General features: G+C 38.1%; 1 protein-coding gene across 3 annotated transcripts in view; it reads left to right on the top strand.

Moving 5' to 3' along the window:
• Positions 1 to 27,158, top strand: part of RBMS3 (RNA binding motif single stranded interacting protein 3) — a 597,177-nt gene that overhangs the window by 100,577 nt on the left and 469,442 nt on the right. For all 3 annotated transcript variants that reach the window (XM_027897820.1, XM_027897776.1, XM_027897784.1), the window contains exon 2: positions 5,828 to 6,001. In XM_027897820.1, coding sequence (XP_027753621.1) covers positions 5,876 to 6,001 — 126 coding nt within the window. In that variant the 5' untranslated portion in view covers positions 5,828 to 5,875. The remainder of the gene's footprint in view (positions 1 to 5,827; positions 6,002 to 27,158) is intronic.

The following is a 27,158-nucleotide window of genomic DNA, read 5'->3' as shown; positions in this document are numbered from 1 at the left end:
AGGACTATGCTTTGTATCATAGTCTGATCCAAATACAGGCATATAGAGTTCCTGCAAGCAGTATCTCCAGAATAGCAGTTTCTCTCTTTGGCTTTTCCCATTTCCTGTAGTCATTTTAGCATCCAAAATAAGGGATGTCAAATCCCTTGAAGAGATAGTGGGAAGAGAGTGGACACCCATTCAATCGCAATTCCTTTCAGGAAAAAACCCCAGAAGATGCAGCTGAAGACAAAATCATTCTATAATCAAAATCCAGGGGACTGGAAACAACTCAAACTGTGTGGGCTAAGAAAATGACATCATAGCTCTGTGAAGTTGCTTTTAAAAGATGAGGTAGTGGGAGGCTGAATTCAGATGTTATTTACACCTCTTTAATCTCACTTGCCTTTTTTTTTTTTTTAAGTCAATGTTAGTCAAGAGGTAATGTAGAGGATAATATTTGAGCCTCTCTCTTCTTTTGGAGTGCCAAAGCCAATAATAATCATAGCATCTTGGAACAGTTGACAGAAAGGTGTCTAATAGAGCTAGTAAATCGTGCTTTTGATGTGAGGTAGTATTTCAGAAATTAACATACATTTTTCCTCTTAGTTCCATGCATGGTGATGGTGTAGTGCAAAAGAGTGGAGGGCACAGGTGTGATGACATGAAGACTATGGCAGAACTGTCCATGTTGTCTAACATCCTAGTCAAAGGGTGTGCTTTATTTGCATACAAATAGAAAGGAGTGGCTGCTAGTTCTTACACATATTATAAACATCTTTAATAGTTGGAAGTGTTGCTCCAGTCAAAAATACTGCCACTATTTAAAATTTGCACAGTACTTGGATGATAAAAATTGTTCCATAAATACTATGTTCTGTTTTTTTCCACTGTTGGACTTCACACATCAGCTCTTACAAGTACTAAGAACTGAAAGCAGTTAAGCTCAAGATATAGTAATAATACTAATAACACTTTGTGCTTCACTCATGCTTGTGTCCAAAAATGTTCAAAACTTTTACAAACATGAGGAAAAGATTAGTCTTGAAGTTTTAAAGTAAGATTATCCATACTTATAAACCAGAGAAATTAAGGCATAGAAAAAAAAAGGGTTATACTTTAAAATATGCTTAGACATTTAAATTTTATTGATCTCGATTTTAGATTACATCAGGCCTTTAGGGTATAAAGGTACTGGACTGAGTTATCAAAGGAAAAGAAAATTTTCCCCTTGCTTTGTAATATTTTTTTGTTTCCGGCAAAACATAGCAAGGAGGGCAACAGGGTTTTGTTGGTTGGTGTTTCTTTTTCGTTTAGTTGTTTTTTGTTATTGTTGGTTTTGTTTTGTTTGGGTTTTTGTTTGGTTTTGTTTTACTTTTTTGTTTGTTCGTTTGTTGGGGGATTGTTGTTATTTTGGGGGATGTGGGTTTTTTTGTGATTTGATAACTTTCTGCAGAAGTTTTCTGATAAAAGTTGACCAGATTGTTCCAGAACTGGCAGTGGTGTCTGCCATTGACATACTAAGAGATAAAAAAGTAAGACAGGATTATGGGGAGAGGTGATACTTTTTCATGATGGAATTTGTTTGCAATAGTTGAGAGGTGATACTTTTTCATGATGGAATTTGTTTGCAATAGTTGAGGGGAAACAGATACACTTCTAAATCCAGAGTAAAAGCTTGTGTGCCACAAAACCTGTCCATTGGCCTTCACTGGCTGCCAGACACCCACCCAGAGGCTCTTTCACTCCTGCTCCCCAACAAAACAGGGGTGGAAAATAAGGCGGAAAAGCTTGTAGGTCAGGATAAAGACAGGGAAATCTTTAAGAAGGTAGCTTCACAGGCAAAACCAGACTTAATGTGGGAAAATTAATTTATTGCCAGTTAAAATAAGTTTGGTTAGTGAGAAGGAAGGGAAAATTAAGACAATACCCATCCCTTCTCCCCCCTGCTTTTTTCCCCACCCTCAGCCTTACTCTGTTCCTGAGCCTCAGCCTTCTTCTTACCCCTGCTGGCACAGGAAGTATGGGGAATTGCAGCTATTCTCTTCTGGTCCTCATGCTCATCCTCTGCTCTAATGTAGGTGTGGGCCTTCAGGACATCTCCACGTCCTCCAGTATGGGATTTCTCATAGATCCTGTCCCACACATGCTCCAAATGGGCTTTCCAGGGTCCCAAGGGAATCCTCCTCAGCCTCCTCCCTGGGTGCTCATAGACATGTTTCTCACTTTTTTCCTCACTCCAAGGCAGTGTTTTGCCCTTTTAAAAATACTTTTTCCCAGAAGTGCCACCATCCCTGCTTCAGGGCTCAACCATGCCCTGAGGTGGGTCACTGGGAGCCAGCTGGAACCAGCTGTGCTTGGCACTGGTGCAGCCCTGGCCTCACCTCACAGAGGCTGCCCAGCACTGCCAACACCTGGGCACCTACCCCCAGGACACCACTGTTCCCTCACGGCTCTTCCAGTTGATTCAGTGTCTTTCTTTCCCACAGTAGAGTTGCCTCTGCACTGTGCTGGGAAGGTGGCAGAGATGTGCAGTGTTTTGTAGATCAGAGGACACCTTGAATTCAAAAACTAAAGTTTTGGGGTCCCTGATCTCACATCCTAGCTCCCCAATGACCCAAGGGTATGAGTCTGTCACAGGACTTAGCAGCTGGTGGTGCAGATAATGTCTCCTCTCTGGCTGACAGTCTGGATATCTTCAAGCTTTCAAGGCCAATTATCCTGGGAATGTCTTTGTGTAGTGACTTTTGTTTTGTTTTGCTTTGTGGGTTTTTTGTTTTGTTTTGTTTTGTTTTTTCCTGGACATGATTCAACGGAAAGAGCAGCTTTCAGTGGGTCAGACATGGTAGCTTCCCCCCAAAGCCATTCAGAGGAGAGGATTCTCCCATCAGGGACCTTCCCCTCGTGGCTCCCAGCTACCCTGAGGGGGAGCAGCATCTCGCTTCCTGCCTCTGCATCCTGAGTGACCTGCATGAGTAGGACACCCAGCACATCCTTGGCGGTCTGAATGGCTCACTGTTCCTAATGCACCCTCTGTGAGGAAAGACCTGGATGAAGGAATAGAAAGGAGGCAGAGGGGCTCTTCTCTGTGCCTGGAGTTAGTGCTGGGGCTGAACCATGCCTCCAGCGTGGTGGCAGATCTGGGAAGGCGTTTTGTGTAGCATACTAGCAAGAAACAAAACTCAGTCAACAGACAGAGGGCTGTTCAGCAACTAAGACAGGCAGTTTAAAAAACAGGGTCAGTTTTGCTCCTGTTCTGTAAAACAGGAACAGATATTGTGTGTGTCTGTGTAGTGCCAATAGCATCTCTCCTTACTGTAGTGGAGTTCTCGGCCATAGTGAAAATAATCAGTTAACAATTATCACAGGTGCCAATGCATCTTAACATCCTATCAGCCACTGATATTTTCCATTGGTCCATACAATGTAAACTGATCAGTAATAATAGGAAGGAGCGAAGCTATTGATGGGATAGAGCAGCTCAATGTTCACAGAATATTTGATGGGGGATGAACTTCTCAAGAGGAGTTAATAAGCAGCCACACTTGAATACCTGATGTTTATAAAGGGAAGAAATTTATACAGGGAAGTACATTATGGACAAAAACCTATTTGATCTGGCCGAAACAAAACCTGGCCTTCATCTCTCATGTACAAGAAAGTGTACCGGGGCCCAGAAAGAGAGATTTGTCTTTGAGGAGTGATCTGAAAGATAAGTAATGCGTCAAAGGAAAGAAAATGCAGTTTCTGCTCCTTGGGGAAAGAGGGGAAAAGGGGAAAGGAAAAAAAAACTTAAAACTCCTCTTTTTTTTTTTTTTCCTAGCTGTAGCTGTAGCCTCTTTCCTTTGATTTTTCATGATTTAAATTCATATAAAAAGATTTATTTCAAATAAGCCCCTTTAACTGTAGGGGCAGATTTTTTTTTTCCTAAAGCCTTTTGTAAGAACAAAGTAACCACTTGTCACACACAGAGACTAATGAGGGTTTAGTGTGGGTTTTAGTGTTCATTCATACGCTTTGTGTTCAGCTAGTCGTAAGTTAAATCTTTTAGAAATCACACCGCAGGAATCCTTCTCTTAGGGGTGGGGGCGGGAGACGAATCTGTCGAGATATTGAGAGCTGGTGAGCGGAAACTGCTCTTTTCAGACTTCCTAAACGGCGGTGCAGGAAATAAACACATGCAGGAAGTCGTTTGGCCTTTTCTTGAACTTAAAGTTTATACAGCAATTGATAACTGAGGCAAACTTTGTGTACTTAAACTTTTAAAAATTAAATGAAGTAAAGAGGGCATGTTTAGCGCTTGCCAGCGTGGCCTGTAGTTTCTGCAACCAACTCATCTAAATACAGTATTAAAAATTGGAAAGATTATACAGGGCATATATTTTTATAGTTAGAATGTGTCCTTGAAACCTTTTTGTGTGCCTTCTCTCTGTCCTTTTTTCCTTCTATTTCTCTAATTCTTTCCCAATGAAACTGAGCTGAAGCATTGAAACAAAACTGAAAATCATGTTTATGAAGCTGTTTTCTGTGCTTCTGCACCAGACTCTGCTCTTTCATACTTTCCCTGACCTTCTCATTTATCTTGTAAGCACTTCAGGGTAAGAATGGTCTTGGACTATGTGAAACACCTTGTTGGGTGGTGGCCCATATTGATATTTGGTTAATGCTACATATATGGTGTATAAAAGTTGTCTTTGAAAGGCGGGTAAAAATAAATGAAGTGTCATTCTTGAGTATAGCTTTTGAAATTGATAGCATCAATTTACTAACAGGGACACTTAATAAGCATTTCAAAGAAATATTATTTGTGTTCATATTTCTGAACCTTTCACTGTATTAACAAGGTCACTGTAAATTTAATGCTTTAAAATGAACAGGTTTAGTTTTATAATAATTACAATTAGTTGGGGTAAATTTGCACAGGAAATTTAGAACACCTTTGCCAATAAAAAGAAAGCAAGCAAAACCCAAATGCAGAGCAGAATATGGAGTAAAAAGTAAATTTGCATGTCTTTGAAGACCAGCCTAAATACCTGTTAAAAATGCATCCACTTCTATGCACCTTCTACTCTTTTTAAAAATTGATATTTTTTTGCTGCCCTAATAAGACACCCATAACAGGTGTTTATTAGGAATATTTTTTATAAAACAGGGACTAGAAGCAGAAAGCTGCAGTTAAAGTAAAATGAAAGACAGGAAGAATGCATGTGAATTACACATCTGTAGTCTGGGTTGCTTGTAGATGGAGTTATTAAATTAATTTAAAAAAAAAATTTAGGATTTTGGATTTCTTTATTTTAAGAAATTAAAACACGTCATGAAATTTCATAGTCTGCTTAGAAGGTTACATATTTGAAATGTAGCTTTGTGATGGCTTGGCCTTACCTAACCACTAGGTGGGATTTCAAGACTTCAAGAAATACATCTAAACATTGGCCCCAAACTGCCATTTACCATAAAATGGACATAGCTGATCAGGAGTTCAATAAATGTCAATATAAAAAAAAAAAATAGAAGTTTCTACTATTAATCTTGATATTGTACCTTCTACACATTTTCAGAACATCCCCTAACTTCTATCACTTATTGATTATCCATTTGATTTATATCCCAGCGTGAAGTGTAACAGTCATCAGTCTTGCTTTTGGGCATTACAGTGACATAGCTCTTTCACTGATATCTTTGAAGGAATCCAGTTTTTCTTTTCCCTGTTCCTTGCAGGAAACACTGAAGCTTGTTCCAGATCATGTGTCATTATATATATCTGCACAGTGATGATATGTAGCTGCATTAATTGTATTCTACCCTAAAAGCTATTTTTACGTTGCATTTCTTTCTTTTTTGATAGTCCAGCTCCACAGTGAGAACGTACCAAAACAGTAAATCAAGAGTGACCATGAGCCCTGGCTTTAGCTCCCAATGGAATAGCAGCCAACCTGCTTGGAATACATACACCTTTCCAAGAGCAAGCTTGCACTACCAGTCTCATGCTAGCTACACCTACTGTGCTGGACATCCTGCTGTAAGTAATTAAAACTTTTTCTGCAGTTACCTGAATGAGCTCTGTGATACCCTGGGAGGTGGAGGCACTCAAGGGCTGGCAGTTCAGCACCCTTCTCCAGTGCCCTTTGCGTCCCACAGCAGTCAGGACAGCTCATGTGTACTAACCCTAACTCTAGAAAATAATAGAATGAGTCTTAGACATAAGCAAATGGGAAAGTTTCATGGCTCAGTAAAAATACATAATTTTTTGTATATTTAGCAATCCTTCTCCCTGCTTGAAATTATTGTTGTGTGCCTGTGTTTCAGTGTCAGAGATGTGGTCTGGAGAGCAGTATTATAGATGGCCTCTTTTCTGTTTCTGGTGAGCCTGTTAGATAAATGAATTATTCTTCCTATTTCAGAGATTTTAAATTGCATGGATGAGTCAGTGGAGGAGAGCATCTCTTTTCATGATTTGATTTGTTTATACTCACTACTTTATCAATTATTTGGTCAGTGGTGAACATGCAGTCTTGTTGCTAAGCAAAGACTACTGGTCTTCTGTAATTTGCATGAACTGATGGCTGAAAAGAAAGAAGGGGGTGCTCCCTGTTGTTGTGTGTTTTAATTTGACAGCCATGAAAGGGTCACAACTGCAGGCTGATGGTGGGTTTTGTTGTATGGATATAGTTGACTGGTTACAGCAGAGCCTCTTAGTTTCTGGTTTTGAAAGACCCTGAGAGAGTTAACGGAGGAAGATCTCATTAGTGTAAGCAATCTTCCTTTTTTACCACTCAACACTTTCTTTTTTTAGTGTTTGAACTTGAACATAGCTTTGGACATTTGGACATAGAACTTCTTAAAGGACATAGTCTTTTAACTTCCTGCCACGTGTACATAATCAACTTTTGCCATCAGTGAATTCCAATAGGAAAACAGGGAAGTGAAGCTTTTACTACAGAGTGAAAATTGTGTTATGCAGTCCTATTGCAAGATCTTTGTGATTTGATTTAGATTTGCTATCTTACCTGGCAATAGACTTCTGGCCAGAAGTTTGGGTTAGAGTTTGTCTCAAACATGAACATGGTAATTGAAATAAAAGAGAGGAATAAATTTGTAAAATCTTATCTCTTTTCTGAGGTTATGAGTTCTCAGGATGAATTAAACATCTCTTTGGAGTCTGCTGTTTGGTAATGTCTGTTATGCTGTCACTGGAAATGATAAAAACTCTTGTGAAAGAATAAAATGTATTTGGCATTGGAAGGGCACAGATATTTTCTTCATTTAGAATGATAGCTCAAAAAGAGTCCCTGTACAGCTTAATTTAACTTAAACTGTGGGTATTCAAATCATTAACTGCTCCTTTACTTTGATAATTTAGAATAAATGCTCCCCAATCTGTGAGTCTTAGCTTTGACTCTGCGAAGCAAAAGAGCGTACAAGAGCAATGCTAACTGTCCTGGAAGAGAGCGTAAAATTTGAATTGAAATTTCAATCTTTTTCAAGCTACTTCCACGGTTCCTCTTTCCTTTATTTACACTAAAACTGATGGTAGCTGAACTAGAATTGTAGTACAATATTTGTATATTGTATGTATATATAACCTATACAATGGTTTTTTTCATTGAGCACCTTACTATGTAGTCACTGGAAATGATACTTCAGTCTGGAAGTTGATTGATCTGATTGCTGGAAAGTAGAGATTTCAGAATGTGCAGATTTGCATAAACCTTTGTGCAATTAATCCGGTCCTCAGTGTCCCTGGATTCAGCTGTTTACAAAACTTGGCCCATTTCTTGGCTCCTGCTTATCTGAGGAGCTCTGTTGCAATGCTACTCAGCAGAGATTGGACTGATTTCCTAGGCTGCTGGTAAAAACCTATAACAGATTATTAGCTGCCATTGCAGTGCCAACCTCTGTGATCACATACTTTTTCCGTACCTTCCATACTTTTATATTGTCTGAGGGTGGGGCCCTAAGTAGAGCCTGGGCAAACTCAGCACTTCAGCAAACTCAACTCCTCCCTCCTGCAACATCACATGAAGTTCAAGTTTCCAAGAAAAACAATGCCTTAATATTTGCTTGAATATCTGTTTCATTGTATATGATAAAGCTATAATTAGTCTGGTTCCTGTTTCTAAGTTAGATTTGTTTAATCTGAGCTCAAACCAACCTTCCTGTGGCAAATGACGACAATAAAAGTTGGATACAGAGGAGCTCCTTTATTCGTGAATCTTCCCAATATTACATGCGCAACTGGATATCTACTTTACTTCAGGGGATTTTATTTGCCCTCGTCTGACACAAGTTCACTAGAACAAGTTGTAGGTTGTAGTGCTGTATGAAGCTCTTTCTGCAAAACCTCCCACATAGATTGTGTCTAAAGATCATTGCAGTTCCTTGACACTTTGGAGGCTAACAAACTTATGAGCGCTTTGCAAGTTCAAGGCAGACAAATGTCAGGGAGTTGGATCTGGCCTTGAAGTACTTAAAGATATTACTCCCCAAAGACAGCGCCAAGAGAAAAGCTTCGGATTTCTCTACTGTTTGGAGAAAAGCTGAAGGAGACAAAGATTCATTTTAATTGGGAAAAATATAGCTAAAAAACCCCCCCAAATACCTCTAATTCATTTTTTTTTTCATCTAAATGAAAGAAAAAATATCTTACAAAGAGCAGTGTTAGGAGACACTTATGACTCTGGCTGGTCCTGAGAAATACGTTGGAGTCAAAGGTGGGGGTTTTATTTTGTTTTATCAGAGAGCACACTTGGAATCTCTCTTCCACAGTGCCACAATCTTTGATTAAAAGCAGTCTTTCCACCCTAGGAAAGGAAAGAACAGGAAGCTTGTTTAAACAGAGTAATTTTTCAGCTCTTGGAGTTATCTAAGGGAGAAAAAGGCTTCATATCAGCCCATTCAACAGTGAAATGCAGGTTTTGAACAAACAAGAGGGTGCTAACTTCTAGCTATACTGGTAGACAGGATACCCTGTAAGATCTGTGTAAACTAATATGAATGATAATGTGGTAGATGGCCCTGACAAAGTAAATGATTTTTGATATTAGGGGCTAGAATTTCCCCTGGCATTAACATTCAGAGGCTTTCAGCCAGAAAAATAAGACATGTAGTGCTCAGAATAGAAGAAGACACCTAGTCATCTAACATGCTTTTCTCTTGAACTTTCTTCACACAAGAAGATAAAAAATAGACAAAGTAATTCTAATTATCCCTCTTGGGCAAGATAGAAACAGCCCTTTGAGAACTTTCACATCTATGCAGGCTTCCTACCCACGCTTTTTCCAAAGTCTCTTAAGACTCACTTAATTTAACTTTGTCCACATTTTGCTGGAAGGACGATAGAATTTCACAAGTCTTCAGAAATCTTGTCCATTGAATTAACTCTAACAAATGACCACTTAGACTGTGCTGTCATTTTAAAGAAGTACATGTATAAAGTGGGCAAACAAAACAGATCTCAACAGCTTTAGACTACTTCAACTGAAATCATAAGGGTGTCACTTATGTCTTTCTTGAATATTCATGTAGCAGTCACAGGTACCTACCTCGCTCACTTCTGCAGAAGTCAGTCCTTATTTATGAGGGAATTTGGCAATGTGTTAGTCTTTGATGAAGCACACAGTATTGTCACAGACTATGTTACCCTGCAGGACTAGAAACCTTTGTTGCATACCCGTGGGACAATGAATTTTGTTGCATGCAATAATTCTTCACGTGCCTACATCTCTGCGAGTGCCCCTGGTGGTGCAGTGGCTAAAACACAGCGTTGTCAACGCTGAGATCTGGGTTCGATTCCCGGTTAGGGCACTCCCCGGGCAGATGGAGCTCGTTAGCCCTGTAAGGCAATCCATCTACGTCCTGAGGACCTCGCTGCTGCCGTCCAAGCGTGCTTGGCCCCGGCAGATGAACCTCAGGATTAAAGGGTGGGCTCAGTTCCGCGCACACTGTGTCTCACCTAAAAAAATCCAATGCGCAGGCTGGAAGGTGGAAAGACCTTCCCCGGTTCTTCGTTCGCGAAGAGACTGGCCATTAATTAATTTATTACATCTCTGTAGCATGCATGATGTCTTTGAAATCCTTATCTAGATATGCAACTGTGGTGGGTTGACCTTGGCTGGATGCCAGGTGCCCACTGTGACCAGCCGCTCTATCACTCCCCATCCCAGCCAGACAGGGCAGAGAGTAAGGTGGAAAAAACAACTCATGGGTTGCAATAAGGCAGTTTATTTAAAGCAAAAAGTAAAGTGGAAGCTTGCATGTGCAGAAAACAAAGCAAAAGATAACACAGTTTATTCTCTACTTCCGATGAGCAGCGATGGTTGGCCACTCCCGAAAAGTGGGGAAATGGTTCCTCAGCAGGAGCCATTGGAGACAAGGAATGCCCACCTTCCTGCTCCTTGCCTTACCTTTTATATCTGAGCTGATGTCATATGGCATGGAATATTCCTTTGGTCAGTTTGGGTCAGCTGGCCTACTTGTGTCCCCTCCCAGGATCTTGCCCTCAACTGAGGAAGGAATGTCACAGTGCTGATGCTGTGTTTAGCAGTAGCCAAAACACCGGTGTTTTATCAACACCCTTCTAGCTACCAATGCAAGGCACAGCACTGGGAGGGCTACGGTGGGGAAATGAACTCCAGCTCAGCCAGACCCAGTACAGCAACTCAGCATATGTAAGACTTTCAGCTTAGAATCTGTTCTGCACTCTAACGGGATTCAGTCATGCTCTAGTAGATCAGTGACAGCCTTCAAAGTGTGATTGGTTAAATCTGTAAAGTTACTATTTGGAACTCTACACATAATGTTTACAAGCTGTTACATGACTGAGATGTCATATATGGATCAGAAAATCAGTTTCCTTAGCAGTCCCCATTCCTACAGTCTGTCCCCTACTTCTTTGTACTAACTTCCATAAATATGTGATTGCTTCTGAAATTATGCTGTTAGTTGGAATGTGCAAAGCAGAACTTAAAAAAAAAAAAGTGATGGAGAGCTCTATAAGATGGAACTGGCATCCTTCCACTCACTTCTCTGAGCCCTAGCGGGATTTCAAGTCTTTAATCTTGGAAATCTTAAGACCCAGAAGAAGGAGCTATAGCTCCTTTCACACGTTTCCACTGACAGTCCTTGGACAGAAAAGCAGAGAGGAAGGCTGTCACTGTGGACAACACTAATGAAAGGTCTTACTCACTGTCAGCATGACTATGCAGAGTCTATTGGAAAAATTTCCAGTGGCAGCGAGGTAAGCCTCGTTGGTGATGACACAACTACCGGACTGCAGCCCAGCTGTAATGCTTTATGTAAACTGACTGTTCTCGTTATTGCCACACAAACTGGATTTGCATCTATACTGAGATCTCACTGGTTGACTTTTAACAACTTATTTTGTATAAATTTATAAAATTATAAAACCTGCCATTTTTATGTGATTAGATGATACAATATTTAGGGACCACCTGAAGATGTGAGATACAATTATCAAGTTGTATGTACACATATATACATATCTAATGGCTAAGTTATTAGCCTATATATACATATATTTATATATATAACACAGATCAAGCTTTTGGCTAAAATCTTTGCAGAATGGTGTAGGGAGGTTCTCAACACACCGCTGGTGTTGGGTGCCTATCTCTAGTCTTCTGATGTGATCCTGTTTCTGAAATGTAAAACCAGTTAGAGAACACATTCTTTTAAGAGTAATATCCTACTCAAAGTCAGTTCTGTAGCACCAAAATAAGACTGACAGAAGCAATATACTGATACGTGCCAAATTCAAAAGATAGACCATAAATGACATGACCATATACTATAATGCAAAGATGATGCTTTAAGAAGCTTCTTCTCTTAAATCCAGGCAGTGTTCAATACACATAGAATGGATGTCCTATTCAAAACATGCCTTTGTTTCCCTAGGAATATAAGTAGAACAGATCAGCACTCCAATTTATCATTTTTTTAATACTAATATCTGTCTTGTGTGACTCTTTCTGTTGCATCTCTCCTCAGAGAAAGAGACAGTGCTAAGAGTGAAATGCTTATGCAGTATAATACTGTCATCACTAATTTCCAAGATATCTGTCTAAACAGAAGCTGTCACTTTCTGATCTGGCTTGAGCCTCCTGCCTGATTCATTTTGTAATGTCACGAACAGTGGATTGTGGATTCATGGAGTAGAGGTGGTCTGATTAGAGATGAAGAAACTTCCTTTTACACATGCACATCCTCATAATCAGCAATGATGGGAAAGGAAATAAATAGTATAGTAGGCGTAAATTGAAAGTGTCTCTCTAAGAACATCTCAATTTCACTTGAAGTTATGAAATCTTGGTTTTCTCTGTCCCTAGTGTTAGCCCTTTCTTACCTTCAAGGGCCTTTTATGTCATCTTTCATGTCACAGTATATAAAGTGTAAGGGATGTATTTCGATCTTCAGAGATGGTGATAGCCTCAGCTTCAGCAGCCATTTAATAATCTGGGAAAAGCTCAAGTGTGAGCTGGAAAGAAGTGGGAAAGAAAGTTCCCAATTAGAAGTAAAAGAGAGATTTATCACAAGAAGCTATTTTTTGTAATTGCTGATATGTTCCTTATGAAATACTGCACGAAGAAGTGAGGGAGCAAATGAAGAGGCAGTCATTAAAGTGAGAATGAAGAGTATGACATCTCCATTGCTGGGTATCGGTTGAGGTATAAGAGAAAAGCTGTGCCAGTTAAGAGGAAACTAAATGAAGGATTGTGGAGAAAGGAATAATTTTAATTGACAAGATGTTGTAGCTATCAGGTGAAATGGGGAGCTTAGTGATCAACTGCAAATCCATATGCTAACTGCTGACATAAGTTATTCTGTTTATCTATTACCTCCATCTACAGGAACAGAGCCTCAAAAACATGAACTTAGTAGGCCGCAAACGTAAAACACATTTTCACTGTGGCTTGGCTTCTTTTGAGAAGAGAGGGTGGAAATTTCAAACCCCCAAACAAATATGTCTCTTAATTAACTTTTCTCACCATCTGTGCTTACTTATAGCTGAGGCAAGCAGTACCAGTGACTTGTGAGATTGCTTTCAATGCTGCCTCTTTAGGCCAGCTTTTCAAAGCAGCAATCACATGCAGTTAATTCCGATCAGATCAGCTTATCAGCTCAGTTCATTGTAGCGCTTTCATAATCATTCGTGTGTGACAGCCCATTAAAACTTGGCCAGGTCTTTAAAAAAAAAAAAAATCACAAAATCCACCAATGTGTTTTACATTCAGCCTTTGAGGTATTCAGCATATTTGTTTTGTGTATTATGCTTTGAAATTGAACTTCTGTGAAGGGTTGTAGGGAAAAGTCACCAGTAATATAGGACTCTAGCCAAAGTAGTTTACTGTATTTTATCTTGCAGAGTAGTTGTATTCAGAAATATACACATGATGCTGTAATAATTGTGTTAAATGCTGTCTATGGCTCTACTTGGCTTCTGCAGAGGTACAGTGCAGTGGATGCTGCATGGCAGATCAGAGAGGGCTAATGGGGAGTGTGTGAAAGGCCACTGCCCGTGGGTGGTTCAGGTAGACCAAGTGAGTTTTTCCTTTCTTTGGGACTTTTGGTGGATGGCAATTACAGTTTGAAGTTCAGTGCCCTGCTCCGAAAGGGCAGTGCCTCTCAGAGGGGAGAGAACTGATAACACAAAATGCTTCAACTGACTTGCAACAAATATTTTTCAAAAAGTCTGGGGAAATGAAAAGTTCCACCTAAATTTGAGTCTGGAGATCTTTGGTTTCAGAATTCTGATTTCTATGTGTGAATGTTGTGGGGGTTTTTTTATTTTTTTCTGTACCCACTACTCATTTACACACCACACATATTATGTGTTCTTATAGTCTTTCAACAGATTAGGTTAAGAATTTTGTGGATTATTTGTTGATGTCTTTTATAGGTTTGTTTCTACTATGTAATTTAACAGAAAAAAATCAAATTTTCTACAAAAAAACACAAGACAAAATATTTTTTTTCTGAACAATTGATATTAATAAGATTGGAAAAAAAATTCTGTATATAACAAGTGTCCTTATTTTCAAGAAGAAAAATTTCTTTGTGGAAAATATAATTGAAATCTTTGAAATGACAAAAAAATACTTACACATATATATCCACAGCATTGGTAAAACAAGTACTCACCACCTCCAAGTGCTAACAAGGTCAACCATTTTGGTGATGGGAATTTTTGTTTATAAACAGACTCTATAAGATATTTCTTGCTGATTCTACATTTTTGTTCTTACATACTAAAGGGAAGATGCACAGAAAGAAGGTATTTCTTAATACGCTTTAAAAAGACAGACCAGATGCTGCCTTTTTTCTTCTTCTTTTTTTTTTTTGAAAGAAAAGAAGAAAATTCCCTAAATTTAGACTGTAAAATAGGCTTGTAGGAGGCAGTAAATACAGATTCTAGTAAATGTCTGTAATTTACAGCTACACAGATCAACCTATACATATCTCTATAGGTATTTATGTCTGTATTCATAAAAGTGTGTGTCTATATATATGTATATACATGCTTCCACTGTTTATTTTTGTTTTGGTTTTCTGCTTTAATTTAGCAAGTAGGAGGTCTATGGTTCCAATTTAGCTTCTCCATCTCATTTTCAGTAAGCCAGACAGGTTGTCTTTAGGATTTGTTAGTAAAGGTGATGAATTCCTCCAGGCTCCAGAGAAAATCCTGGTCTTAGGGCTTGACAGTAGATGCTACAAACTGCCAACCTGTCACATGTTTTGGAGATACATGACACTTTTTGAAAGATTGATTATTTCAAAAGGCTGGCAACTGTGTTGCTTTCATTTTAAATAATTAACACACTCTGGCAACTTTCTTGTTGTGTTGCAGCCTCCCAGGGTGAAGAGTTTTAGACTTTAGAGTTTCAATACTGCTTCAAATAATTTTACTGATGGACTCTTTCCCTTCTCTCCTAATTTTAATAGGTGTTATTGATTTAATATAAACCCACCCAATTCAGTGAAGGCATAGGGTATGAAACTTTCCTTCTGTGCTTAGACCTACCTCCTTGCCTCAAGGTTTTATTTACACCAGGGATGCTATTCAACAGCACTCTCAACAGTGACTTCTGTTTACAAAGGGTGATGGAAGAAATGCATGTCTGTGGGAAATACTGATTTGTCAAAATTGAAATGTTCTTTTGAAGACACTTCAGGTTTTTTTACTCTTGACAAATTTCAAATGTTGCTTTACTGTAAGCCCAAATGCTGACCAAAGATCACTTGTCCCTTGCTGATTTCTGGCATATGTTCCACCACTGATTTAAGCACTTTGTTGAGAACACATGATCTAAAAAAGATCAAAATCCTAGATTTCATTTGCATGAGCATGCTTAATTTTCTAACTAATCTAAATTTTGATCTTTGTCGAAATGTTTCTGTTGCTTTTATTAACAGGGTTTCCTTTAAAAGAAACACCTTGAGAGACAGCATGATCTGTGTGTCTGTGTTGGGCAAGTTGTTTATTGAGTCCTCTACTTTTGGGAAGTTTCAAGATGAAGGTTACTGTCTGAGAACGAACTTTATGTTGGGGAGATCGAAAGCATTGTGTGAAAGATGTTTCTACATGACGCATGAAGGAGGAAGCTGGAGTTTTTGAGAGGGAAAACAGAGATCCTCAAAATAATCAGCTTCATTTATTTCTGATAATCAGGGAACAACTCACCACAGTGCTGAGATTTTCTTTGATAAAGACTCTATTGACCTCATATTTGTACCAAAATACTGTAAAAGGAGGTCCCTATCCTAAAGCATATAGCTAGATGAGACAGAAAGTAAAAAGGAAAACAGGGGCACTGAAAGACAGGATCCTGCTCAAGGTCATGCAGCTGTTGGAGGAAAAGAGTGGCAGTAAGCTTTGGTTTTCATTAATTTCAATTTGGTGCCTTATCTGTCAAACCAGGCAGGTTTTCTGCATTTTTAACAAGTATGTAACGAGGCAGTGTTTACTTTTGTTCTAAAGCCTGTAACTATGAAGTGTTGGAGGTGTTTTACTGCAGACCAAAACTTCTAGCTGAAAGCAGGTATGGTTAGTTATTTTCTTTGTTTTCAACCAGTGTCTCTCTTCTAAGCTGTATAAGGTTCTCCTTAAGGATGTTAAATACAGATATTTGTGCTTTTGGGAAAAGAGACTTGCTTCCTGCAAGGGCATCTCCCCCCAAGGCATTACTCCTTTGTTTCTGTTTTTATTTTATTAGGGGCTGTCAATATTTAAATATAGTTTTCCATGGCATTCCCATTTTTAGCTGTAAGATGGACTGCCTGAATTTTGCCAAATAGACTGAGTTTAGGTTTCACGAGGAGCAGAATATTTTTTCCATTTGATCCATTCATGTACAAATACCTATCTTCCTTGGGTATACAGTCAGCTTCCATGCAAGAGGAAAAAAAATTGAAAGGACCTGGAAATATTGCAAAGGTCTTTACAGAGATTCTCTACAGTATTTTCACCTTTCACGCTTTTTTTTCATCTGTTTAAGCATTAGCCCTCTGGCACGGTCAGGTGCTAGGAATTTCCTGGCACCAAAGGCAAATGCTGTGTTGAGGCTCTGTCCTTCTGCCCCGGTGACCTGTCCTTGGCTGTGTGCCAGCATGGCTTGCTCTGCTGAAACTGGAGCCGCTGCGGGTCTGTCTGCCAAGTGCTTGCTGTCAGTGAGAGCAAAACTCAGCCTTTAAGTTCAGCATGGTCGCAAACTCTCTGTGGCTGGACTCGGTCTTAAAGGTATTTCCCAACCTAAACGATACTCTGAGTCTGTGACACAGAGTGAAGGTTGCCAGAAAGTTCTAGGCTGTGGTCTATTCCAGCATATTCACTTTTCCTCTCTGCTGGTTTTAGTACTGCATCTCTGTGTTGCCTTGGAAAAGCCATGCAGTTTTATTTGTTCCCTCTCTTGCTTTATTTCCTTGTTTGTATCAAGTAAATGAGAACATTTGCCCACAAACTCTTAGATGTGTAGCTGATTTTTTTTTTTTGTATTGTCAATTGTTTATTTTAAAGGTAGGATTTTTTTAAACTTCTAGAAAGCATCTCAGTTTTTGCTTTGTTGTCAGGCTAGTCCCTCTTTGAAGACTTCCCTTTTCTTTGGAAGCAGCACTAGTAGAAATCCTTATATTGTATACAGCTGGGTGAAAGGTTGGATTGAGTTGTTTTCCTGCCAAACTATGAAGTGATTTTCTTTTTAAATCTTTCTTTCTATTTGGCTGCTACTTAATGTCTTTTTTCTGCTTAAGAAGGACAGGTGCAATTATTCACCTCTGAGTCCTGGGAAAGAAATAGTAATTCAGCATGGTCTCTTAGAAAGGAATGTAATTCACTGCCCCACATACAGTACATTATGCAAGTCAAACAGAACTGTGAAAGCTGTAGCATTATCAAGGATAGCATATGATGAACAATGCCTGGTACCAAGTCAGGCTTTTCTTCTTAATATTTTGTTTGGGAGAAGAAAAGTAAAAGAAATTATTATAGATTGAAGCTTGATGGCATTGTCTTTTTAGTCTTTTAAGGACAAAACACCTTGGCACTGCTATGTCAGAAAAAGAATGTGTGAACCTTCTCCAACTAGTTCCTTGGGATGTAGATTTCAAAGCAGTGGTAGTAGATCCTTCATTACTTAGATAATTTAATATTTTTTTTTCTTTCACCATGATGAAAATAGGGACCAAAATTCCAAAAGTGTAGCTCAGAATGTGCCTCTGAAGAGTGAAAGTTCTCACCCTGTCCTTAAAGTGCAACCCTGCTCACCACTGAGTTAAGATACTCAGGCTACTTAGAGGTTTCAGCCCAGAGTAAGTATACTCAAGAGATGTTTAATAAGTTAATGATGGAAGTGATCTGCTTACAGAACAAATTTCTGCACTGGGTAAACAAACACAGTTTCTAGCTGTGGTTACTTAGAATTGCAGAGCAGCTCTGTCCCATTATACTTTTTGCTTGAAAATCACACTAAATTAAGATATTTAATTTAAAGATATTTGTTTCAAGTTTCAAGACCTTTTTTCTCACCTGAAATGTCAGGTTACTGCTTGTGTGTATCCTGGTTAAGTCTTTTCATTTCAGTCCCTATTTTTACTTGCTGTTAAGTTTATGGCACTTGTACCTTTCCAGAGAAACCTATGAGGCCTGGTCTGATGCTAAAGGGATGTTGTCATAGAATTTTGAATAGAGTCATTTTTGCTGTTTTGTAATCAAAGAACTCAGATGCACATTCCTCACCTTTGTTAAAATAAGTAATTTAATTATCAAATCTTTTCCTCCCACTAAGTGCAATGACTTATAGAATAGATACCAGTCTTTTTAGGCAGTTAAACATTCATGCTTCCCCAATCCCACCACCATGATCAGTTATTTCAGGAGCAGAGAAATAAACTTGATGCTTTCTAGTAGAGGGTGTCTGAAGCAGAAGCTTTTGTTTGTTTGTTTGTTTGTTTTGGGTTTGGTTTGGTTTTTTTTTGTTGTTGTTGTTGTGTTTTTTTTTTTTTTTTTGGTTACCAGAGGAGTTGATTTGGGCTAAAAGGGGCAGTAGAAAGAGGACAAAACATTTAAATTGTTGTTCTTACAAGCAAGTATCATACAATAGGCAAAGTGACTATGGAAATTATATCTTCTTATGGTAAGATGTATAATTCCCTTCAGAGAAAATGCAGACTGCTGTGTAGATCTAAAAAAATGCTCAGAATCTGGGAATATACAGATGTGCTGCTGTTCCAGAACTGAGTGTACCACATGACAATCACTTTGTTTCTCTTGAAATGTTAGTGAAGCAGAAAAAAAATTCACATAACATTAATAAAAGAAAACCAAGCATGTTAGCACTTTTGTGATGGCTAAGTTGCCTGGTTTCATAAATAACTGCTTTTCAAAGGGTAATCAGTATCGAAATCTAGTTAACTCACTAAAAATAAATTAATTTATTTTAATGACTACATCTGATTTAGATATTTTATTCTAAGATGTTCCATGTGAACAAACACCTTTTCCTAGTCTTGTTAACGTCATTAGGAGTCTTGGTGTTGATGGGGGTCTTCCTGGGTAGAGTCAGTGGCCTGCTTGAAAATATTTTTCATTCTTTTATACCAGAAAAGGAAGGGGAAGATGAATTTTCCTCTGAAAAAGGAAGGATAAAACCACACAGAAAGAAAAGTGCCAATCAAATTATGCTTTGGGGGAAACAGCTAAACTGTTTATAAACATGATGTCAAATATAAAGAGAAGGGAAAAATATCTAAATACAATCTCTTCTAGCAAAAGTGAACTGAGATTGTTGTCTATAGCATTCTTAAGGAATTTTCTTTTCACCATATTTAAGTTTGTTTTTTAACTCAATACTCTGCCCCTCACTTACCAAAAAACCTCAAGTAAACCCAAGAGAGATGTCGTTCACACTCAAGGAGGGCTTTTTAAACTGACCCTATACAGTTTTAAAAGTCATGTGTCTGGAGGAACAAAAACATCTAACCTTTCTACATCCAAAATGAAAATACTTCATTCTGTTTTAAACTACAGTGAATAAAATGTAATTGAAAAGCAGATGTAAATAAGCCACAAAGGGATGAATTGCTGGTCCAAACAGGGAACTGGAGTAGAAAGTTGAGAGTAATCCTATGCAAATTACATACCTTTGGGGGAAACCTTTTTCTTTCTTTGCACAGTTTTTAAGTTTCATGAGGAAGGGAAGAATTATTCAATGAAGTACTTACCTACACTGATGTTCCGTGATGGTAGTGGTATCCGCAGATCTGCAGCTGAGCATGAGGCTCCTTGCTGATATATCGGACATCTGACATTTGTAATGCAGATTCCAGTCTGAAGAGGTGATGATCTGTATTGCTGTGCAAAATGTCTCCAACAGATATTTCACTTTTGCTTTTCCCTCTATAAAACCCCAAGGTATATGCCTGGTCTTTCTGTGTAGAGAATAAAATCAACCAAATCCTCAGATGATCAGAGGTGATGAAGTCCCACTGGCTCAATCAAGACCTTCCTGTTTGTATCCATTGATGATCAAAAGTAGATGGAAGGTGTGTTTGATGCCAACTTTGAATTCTTTGTCTTTGTGCTTTTATTATCTATTGTATCAATACACTGAAACAAACCTGGGTCACTGTTTTGTTCTGCCCCTGTCTGGCTTTTCTGAGATCATGGGAGAAAGAAAAAACCTTTTTCACATGAGGCAAAGAGATTTTTTTTTTTCTTTCCACTGTTTTCTTTTCTGTGTTTTGCTCTTTCACAGGTGAAAGAGTCTGTTGCTTACCTGTGGGGATTTTAAGAAAATAATCTTTTAATATTGAAGTGTTTATGTTCTCATTAAGGGGTCAACATAGCATTGATTTCCTCTACCCTCACCCAAAAACTAATTGCAAAGTGTAGTGGCTGGAGATAAGTCTGCCTACCAGGTTTAATGGTGTTTTACTAGTTTAATTAGGCTTTGGGTTTAAGGTGTTTCATGAGAAGAAAAGGGCTTCTCAATAGTTGGGTTAAAAAGGCAGAGAGAAACAACAGCTGTAAGGGCACTTTCCCATGTACTTGAGCATGATTAAATGTAGCAGGGGGTTCTTCCTTCACTGAGTAAATTACCTTCGTCCCACGTGTATATTGATACAAACTTTAAACATTTGCCTTTGCAATATATCTCAGGCTGCTTCTCTTGCTGCTCAGGGTCAAGAGAGAAATTCATGAATGCTGACAGGAAATCCCTTTCTAAGTATAAGGAATAGGTCTACAATTTCTCAGATAAAAAGAAGATTAAAATTGTAAAATTCTTTGTGTGTTTACCTTTAAACAATGCACACAGCAAATAAAGGAACCTTTTCATCAGATGTATGTTAGTGATTCAGATGCCACATCATTGATCTGGTGTCATAGATACAAAATCCCTTGAAAACTCTGCTTCCCTGTAGAGATTGTTTAAGCCTGGTATGGTGATACAGAAAAAAAATTGTTGTTTTGGGTTATTTGTTGCTCTCTTAGAAGCCAAAATATATGAGTCTTCAAGAAACTCTACCTGACATCACCAGATGGTACTCAAGTCATAGTCGCATCAAGGTGCCGCAGGGTTTTAACAGGAAGTGTGCATTTTATTTACAGCGTAGGAATAGGAGAGTAGTTCATAAACTTTTTCTCTCCTACTCTCCCATCTCTATCCATCTTAAAATATTTTTCTTCTCTGTAGCATTATGGCAGATTTAAGACCAAAGCTGAAACATAAGGCATAAATAAATTAATACATAATCTTCTTAATCCAAAAGTAATTTGTTAAAATCTGTTCCAATCTTGTCTAATAGGCTAACCTATATTTCAGAATTCTCCAAATCTTACCCCTTGTACCTAGAATTACTTTAAACCATTTGGGACTGCTAAATGTTGAATAGCCATTAAATACATTAAGTAAAAATATGGCTAATATATTTAAATATATTAAATCAATATATTTCTCTTTTTACATTTTAATTTACTACTATTGAAACAAATACAAGGTTCCCTTGAAGTTAAAATTAAGATAGCATAAACTTGTGATGTACTCTCAGTTTTCTGTTTTCATAAAAGCATTACTAACAGTTATAAAGAAAATAAAATGGTTCAAACCAGAGTGTATAAATTTTTAGATACTAAAATGAGACCAAACCACCTCTAACAAAACACCGATGTATTTACTCAGTCTGTGCCTTAATAACTGCGCTTCCCATAACCTTATTCCTTCTGAATGTGGGGTACACAGAGTTCACAGAATCAAGGAATGAGTCAGGTTGGAAGGGACCACAGTGGGTCATCTGGCCCAACTTTCCAGCTCAAGCAGGGTCTTCCCTAGAGCACATCGGACAGGATTGTGTCCAGATGGTTCTTGAATATCTCCAGTGAGGGAGACTCCACAACCTCTCCAGGCTCCTCTATGGAAGCAAGAGCAAGGTGACATTTAGGCCCATGAGGTTGTGCCATTTAGTGACAATTCGCCCCACAGAAGCCACCAACTGCCAGGGACTCTTACAATGGCTCTCATGCCACTAGCAGTCTACACTGGCTCCCGAAATATCTTAAATGATAGTTGCTCAACAGCAAGGTTTTTATCTCCATTTCCATCTGGGAAGTACTTCAATGAATATACATGTTCATTAACTGCATACTAGTTTTAAACAGTTCTTCCATTTTAGCCACTCTTTAAGCATGCTATTTCTAGCTCATGCTCTGAATGCACTTTAGTAATGATGGTGGGCAGAATAACTTCTGGCATATCACTAATAATGATCTTAGCCAATCTATTGTGCAGCTGAACAGATCAAGTTAATGCAGAAAGTGGAAGGGTTTGGAAGCAGTTTCCCTATTGGAAAAATGGAAGACCAATGTACATTGATTCAGATTTGAAAAAAAAAAAAAAAAGCAAATGGCTGATATGAAGAGAAATAAGTCAGAATAAATCTTGCCCTCAATGAGAGTTATTTTGTTGGAGAAAAGGATCTAATATTCAGGAGACACTTGAGCTGTGGTAGTTGTTGAGTATTGCTTATTCAGGCAGTAGAATTGTTGGGCAGAAGCAGGGAAAGTTTATTAGCCCTGCCTTGGGCATCAAACTATTAGATTTCATGTGATTTAAACAGGTTTCTAGGAAATATTTTACACCTTCATGAGTAAATGTGAAATTTTGGGCACTGGGAAACTACTTGAGCATTGTAATTTTTATACCATTTTCCAAATAGTGCTTGGTTCTTTGAGACAATGTTTTTATTATGATAACTGTAATTTGTCCCTCTGTACTGTTGGTGCTCATTTTCTTTTTAAGGAGGATATAAGAATGAGTGCTGATATATGGTACTGCATAACTATGTTAAAAATAAAAGGAGAAGGGGGGATGGTGGAGAGCTGCTTCAGACAGATGAAAAATGCCAGTATGTCAAGGAAAATATATTCCCCAGTGTCATTTCATGCTCCACAGGGGTCTGTTTTCTTAAGTCCAGTGCAAATGCATACTCTCAAGAAAGCCATTTTCTGCTTAATGTGGAAAAGAAGAATAAAGCAATTTTTTATTCTGCTTTTATACAATCTTGTCAGGAAAGAGAGATGGATGAAGAATTACAATCTTTAGAGATGCCATCAGGACTCCCTAAACACAAACCTTATCAACCCCAGTCTGAAATCATGTCAAATTTCACAAATTAAGAAAGACTGGATTCTGCTTTGGACACCTCCTAGGAAAACATAGGACACAATAGGAACTAGCATGAACAATTCCTTAAGCAGATCTCCTTTTCCTTCTAGTAAACAGTGATGAGATGAATATGGAGAAAGTATGCAATCGCTTCCTTCCGCTCCCTGGAAGAGATTCTCTGCCTCCACTCTCCACCCCACCAAAATTAATGCTTGCTCTGACCTATTTTCATATTTTGTATTCCCTGGGCTGTGTGCCAGAGAGCAGGCACAGAGCAGCACTGAGGGTTCATGCACCTGCCTGCAAAGACAGGGAATACGATGCAAGAACAAACTAAGACAGGAGAACTGATCTCTTCAATATCCCAGTGGCAAGCATGGAGTGTACAGTTCCTAAATGAGTCTGAAAAAAAAGTTCCCTGTGGCCTTCAAAATGTCGTAGCGGTTATCCTTCCTTGCCTACAGCTCCTGCTCTGGAGGACCACAGATCTCCTGTAGGTTTTGTGTGACACCTGCCAGATCTCCGTGGTTGCCGGTACTCTAGGCCATCTCAAATGGCACGAGGCAGCTATAATTAGGCAACTTAACCAAGCCCTTAGTTCCTAGGACTGCTTTGCCAAATATCTAATTTTAGCTGTCAGTGATGTAATGAGTGGACATTTCAGATGCTGCAGAAAATGAGAATTGTCACCAGATCTGCCAACCTGAACAAAGTGCTCAGCAAATGGTAAAAAATTCAAAGATCAGCACCTATAAATGGGAGTGTACCCCCACAAATGAACTTAGTTTTGGCTAGTCACTTTGCTTCCATTTGATTTTATGCACTGGAGGGGAGAGTGTTGTGTAGTAGTAAAAACAAATGAACACAAGGAGAAAAAAAAAAAAAACAAAACCCAACAGAACCAACCAACCAACCAAAAAAACACAACAACAAAAAAAAGCCTTCCTGAGGTTAATTACTGTAGACATTAACACCTTTGAATATTTTGACAAATCCTTAAAGCCCCCAAATCTCACTAAATGAAATCCTATGAAGCATTCACTTTTACTATAGGTAAATCTAAACCTAAAAGCTTGGAGAAAAAAATCTTTATCTTGGTAGTATTTTATTAAGTAAGGTCTATAAATAAAATTTTAACATAGAAATAATTTTCCTGGAGTACTGCATGATAATAATCTAACTTCCCAGGATGGGTGGGGGGAAAGGTAGTAATACTATTCATTTTAAGAAACTGCCTTGATAATACTCTGCTGCATCACTTCCAGAATGCATAAGTAGTAATGTTTAGAATATTTATCAGTGTGGTTAGGAAATTCACCTTTCACATCCGTATCTGCTCTTAAATTACACAAATATAAAAATAACAATATTCCTGCAATTGGTAAAGAAGACAAATTCAGAGTCTCTAGGAAATGGCATTGAAGAAAATGCTTCCACAGAAAATTCTCGCGCTTTTCCTATTGATGCAACAGTTAAAATATTTTCATGTTACACTTCATCTCCATATGGTTTTCTTCAATGTTGTTTTCTCAGTTGATGGAGGGAAATTCCCTAGACACATTTTACATAATTGCTTGTATGGTTGCTGTTGCTTACATTTGTTCTGTCAATTGTGGATCCTTATTTCCAACTATTTTGTTAGAAGTGTTCAGAATGCTTAAAAATGCTGAAATAAAGTGTATTTAACACAACCACCCACTTAAAGAGCTGTACAAACCTGGAATTCATGCCTCAGCTCTTCTCTCAGCATCCAGCTCTGTCTCATGGAAAATACCTTTGCTATTTTCTTTTGCTTACACATTTCTTTTTTTTTTTTTGGCTAAGTTTTTAGAAATTATTTTGGTAGTTGTAGAAGATACATTCTCAAAACCATTTTTATTCTCAAACTACTTTTGTCCCCTTTGAGGCAATGCTGGCTGTTGAAAGAAGTTCAGGCTTCAGATCCAGGAACTGTGAGGTTCCCCTGCACTTTGGTTGATGATATTTTTTCAGATTAATTAATAAAGGGATTCTGTAGCTTCCTGAAAGTATTAGAAGTTCACTTCAGTATTTCAATGGAGGAACATTTCCTTTACAGTATAGAAGAACTGATGTAGAGTGAAATTAGATGAGGAGCATTGCTGAGATTGGCACTCATGTTTCTTATTAGCTACCCCTTCGCTAAATGTACCAGAAGGTATTACCCATTTATTTCTGTAGCATTTTCCACCATTGTAAGATGATGCAGTAATACTTGCCTTTAGCTATCCTGATGTTTTGAAACTAATATCAGTTCTGAGACAGCATTGAATCCGTGTGCATAGAGGAGATTGCCTGAGGTAGAGATGAGGGTGGCTCCCCACATAGATCACCCTGAAGCATTTGGGATATTTTTTCCCCCAACATATTTGATGTCTCACTTTGAAAATCAAAGCACAAAGTCAAATGAAATCTGACCTGGTCAAGTAAAGTATTTTTTCCACAGACTTGCAGAAACCTCCTCAAATTTGACCTATGATTTAGAGAAGTCACGCAGGTTTTTTGTTTTGTTTATTTGTTTGCTTTTAATTCCAAAAGAGTATGCTATTGGACATATTAGAGATGACGTGAGGGTGAGCAGTTTGAAGCATATGCTCTGCAAAGACCCATTCTATACATTAATCTTTTAAAAGTCCAAGTATCCTGTCTAGTAATAACGTAAGATGACAAATCTCATAAGGGAAGTTCTTGTATCTGAGCTTTCTTCATTTACTGAAAAATGGCTTGGGGAAAAGTACCTGAAAGTCAAACCAAAACCAATAGATTGTGCCTGTAAGAAGTCATAAACTTCATTATGTACACAATGATGTGGCAGAGGAGGAGAGCTGAATTTTTAGTAGCACTGGATGAAAATTAAAGTGATCCTGGGTAAGTAATATGTTGCAAAGTGATAGTTCAGTAGGTTTGAAACTAATTTGAATTCAGCACTAATAAAAAAGAGATCTTAATGGAACATTTTAGAGTGTCTTTTCAAGTCTGTATTCTGTAGGACAGAAAATTTTTTATTTGATACTTGTATAAAACAAACAAAAAATATTTTGCTTTCTTTTTATAGGATGAGTTTAGAAAATTTGTCCAGTTTTATATGTTCCCATAATAGCCCTTCTCTAGGGAAATAGTTTGTCAATTATTCCTGTTTTTGAATTCAGATTTTTACGTTCTGCTTTTAACACCAAGAAGGTAAGAAGTAAAACTAATTTCCCAAGTGATTTTGTCTTTCTTCATAATGAGAAATTCAGATACTGTAGAAATCAGCTACAGATTGAAACAGACAATTTCCACTTTCCATTAATATGACAATTCATTCCAGTTAAAAAGCCTTTTCCTGCATATGTGGACATCCTGCCATACAAGAAGGAGGTGCTGTACTTGGGAGGGTAGGGGTTTGTTTTGTTTTGTTTTTTAAAACTACTTATAACGAGACATAGTCATCTATCAGGATTAATTTTTGGGGTACAGAAGGAGAAGCACTTTCCATTTGAGCCCTATTTGCTGTAAATAAGCAGCAGACTGAGAAAGCTGCCTAAGACAGCCACCAGCACAAATGTAGTGTCAAATCTAAGTAAATATGTACAGAGAATAGCCCTGAGAATTTGATGCCACAGGAAGTTTATGATATTTCTAAATGTTTCTAACAATAGTTTACCATGCTAAAAAAAGGCAAATTATTTGCCTGAATGTCTATTAGGCATAGGATACTTTGAAAAAATAATGAAGAATTTGTATTTTGGGAGGGATGGTTCAACCAAGTAACCTTAGATTTTCATGCTGTTTACTGGTAATGTCGTCACAAAGTAACATTTTTAACCAGCTTTTAAAATAGTGGTCTGTCATATATGTACATTAGCATTTTTTCTAGCCTTCGCTTTCATGCAAGTAGTATGGATCTGCAAGTTTATGCTTCTGACTTTTTCTTTTCCATTTTGAGGCATTTTCCCACAATGTTCCTTAAAGGGCAGACCTGGGGTCGTGTGGGTTTGGCTTGGG

The sequence above is a fragment of the Empidonax traillii genome, unplaced genomic scaffold (assembly GCF_003031625.1).
Source record: "Empidonax traillii isolate 1590-97213 ecotype Southwest subspecies unplaced genomic scaffold, ASM303162v1 scaffold19:size3308961, whole genome shotgun sequence".
Lineage (NCBI taxonomy): Eukaryota > Metazoa > Chordata > Aves > Passeriformes > Tyrannidae > Empidonax > Empidonax traillii.
This window is presented reverse-complemented; position numbering and strand designations above follow the sequence as displayed.